General features: G+C 38.8%; 1 protein-coding gene across 1 annotated transcript in view; it reads left to right on the top strand.

Annotated features, from left to right (window-relative positions):
- Window positions 1–2,092, top strand: part of nhsl1b (NHS-like 1b) — a gene marked incomplete at both ends in the record, with an annotated part of 17,946 nt that overhangs the window by 5,866 nt on the left and 9,988 nt on the right. The window contains 1 exon segment of the mRNA XM_013999714.1: window positions 1,362–1,489. Within this exon segment, the coding sequence (XP_013855168.1) occupies window positions 1,362–1,489 (128 nt within the window).

Genomic DNA, 2,092 nt, shown 5'->3' with positions numbered 1-2,092 from the left:
CATTTACCCAGAATGCTTTGTGTGTAAATAAAATGTCTGTGTCCATGTTAAAATATATTTTTAAAAATTTACAAAACTAAACAGCCTACAGTATTTTTACAGTTTTTATTTTACAGTTAAAATAAATGTTTATCAAATAAAGTCTAATGTTACAACTAATCAGGGATCCCTTTAAAAATGACCCTCAGAAGAGTTTCCTTCTCCATAACTATTTACATTTATTCCCCTCATCTTCTCCAGTCCTCCCTCTTCAGTTCTGCCTAGCAACAAGCAGCTCTCCTCTCATTACAGCTGATTTATGTGATCAACCATACGCCGCAAATCGTCTTAACAATTCCACCCTCGTCATCATCATCCTTATTAAAACCATGCCCCCAATTCCAGTCTTCCACGCTGCCGCCTCCTCACCTTTTGGTTGCTGTAGCTGCGTGTCAGACCCATCAGGATCCATTAGCTGATGGTGTTATACATGCACCAGTGTGCCTCTGCTTAGATACGGGCTGTAATTAGCTTTGAAGGTGAGATGCAAAGGGATCAAAAGCAGCCTGTTTGAGGTGCCGAGATAATGGCGATGTGATGCCTTTCAATGTCGAATGGAAATAAAATTTGAGACGCTAAATTAAAAACTCAAGAAATATTGATGATGAATTAAAGACAACCACACAAATTTTGTAATAGTCATATTAGGGGAGAGGCAATTCATTGGTTACTTGAAGAGTCGTGCTTACTCACCAGTTTTGGGGGATTTGGATAAAAAAAATTATGATATGAACCTTCTTGTTTATTACGACAAAACTCAAATAATAAAAATCAAACTGTAGATACAAACAAATAGAGCAACAATGTGCTCAGACCCCCCCAGAGAGATGAGGCGGAAAGGATGGTTCTGCCATCTGTGTGTGACAGACTGAAACTGATACCACCTCCTCCAGTCTCACACACACACACACACACACACACACACACACCACATAGTATTTTTTACTACACACAGCTGGTATGTGTTACACAGCTGTGTGTATCCTAACAAAAGTTTCACTCTTACCTCCATTTGTTGTGTTGGAAGCKGACAGTCTGAACAGATTAAAGGTACACTGGAACTGAAGCTGGTGCTTTTTGTTCAGGACAAAGCAGCAAATGCTTGAATTTCTTAAGAGATATTTATCTTTTTTGTATTTGAACGTAGATGTCTTTCAAACTTTCATAAGTTGGCATAATTTGTCTAAAATGTTAAAGTGTGACAGGGCCTTAAGAGCTGCATGAGCTGTTTGATCAGAGGAAAAACAATTATTTTCCCTAATTTGAATTTTAAATATCATATCTACATTGTATTTTTTTTTTCTCTGTTTTTTGGTTTGCAGAATGCGATAAGTTGAGGAAAGATGGTTTCCGGAGTTCTCAGTACTACTCTCAGGGTCCCACCTTCTCCGACTCCAAAGAGTCCACCAGCAGTCTGCAGGACGATGAAGATGAGGAAGATGACAGAAAGGTATGTAAACACAGCATGAATTACACACAGAGACTTTCTTTACATGTGCATCTTTGCATCTGTGGTAGTCATAATATTCTGGGCTCATACAGGTGCAGTTGTTTAATACCAGCGTATTAAACAGCATTTGTCTGCCCTCTAGTGGTCAGAAAGGGAACAAATCAATTTTTCAAGACCTGTTTCCAAAATATTTGGAGATTATAAAAGCTTTTAGAATGCAGAGTTAAATATTATTTTTTAAATGTAAATGGAGGTGAAGTGTTTATATGCCTGAATTAAACATGATTTTAAGGTCCTTTTATAAAAGSTTTAAAGTCTTTCCCTGATATTTTTTGTTGTATTCGTTTCTTTAAACAGAATCATCTGTTGTGGTATGGATGGGTAGGTAGGTAGGTGATTGGTTGGGTAGGTAAGTGGGTGTGTACGTAGGTGGATGGGTGGTTAGGTAGGTAGGTAGGTAGGTAGGTAGGTAGGTAGGTAGGTAGGTAGGTAGGTGATTGGTTGGGTAGGTAGGTGGGTGTGGACGTAGGTGGATTGGAGGTTAGGTAGGTAGGTAGGTAGGTAGGTAGGTAGGTAGGTAGGTAGGTAGGTAGGTGATTGGTT

This window comes from Austrofundulus limnaeus, unplaced genomic scaffold (genome assembly GCF_001266775.1).
Source record: "Austrofundulus limnaeus strain Quisiro unplaced genomic scaffold, Austrofundulus_limnaeus-1.0 Scaffold2424, whole genome shotgun sequence".
NCBI classification, from domain to species: domain Eukaryota; kingdom Metazoa; phylum Chordata; class Actinopteri; order Cyprinodontiformes; family Rivulidae; genus Austrofundulus; species Austrofundulus limnaeus.
This window is presented reverse-complemented; position numbering and strand designations above follow the sequence as displayed.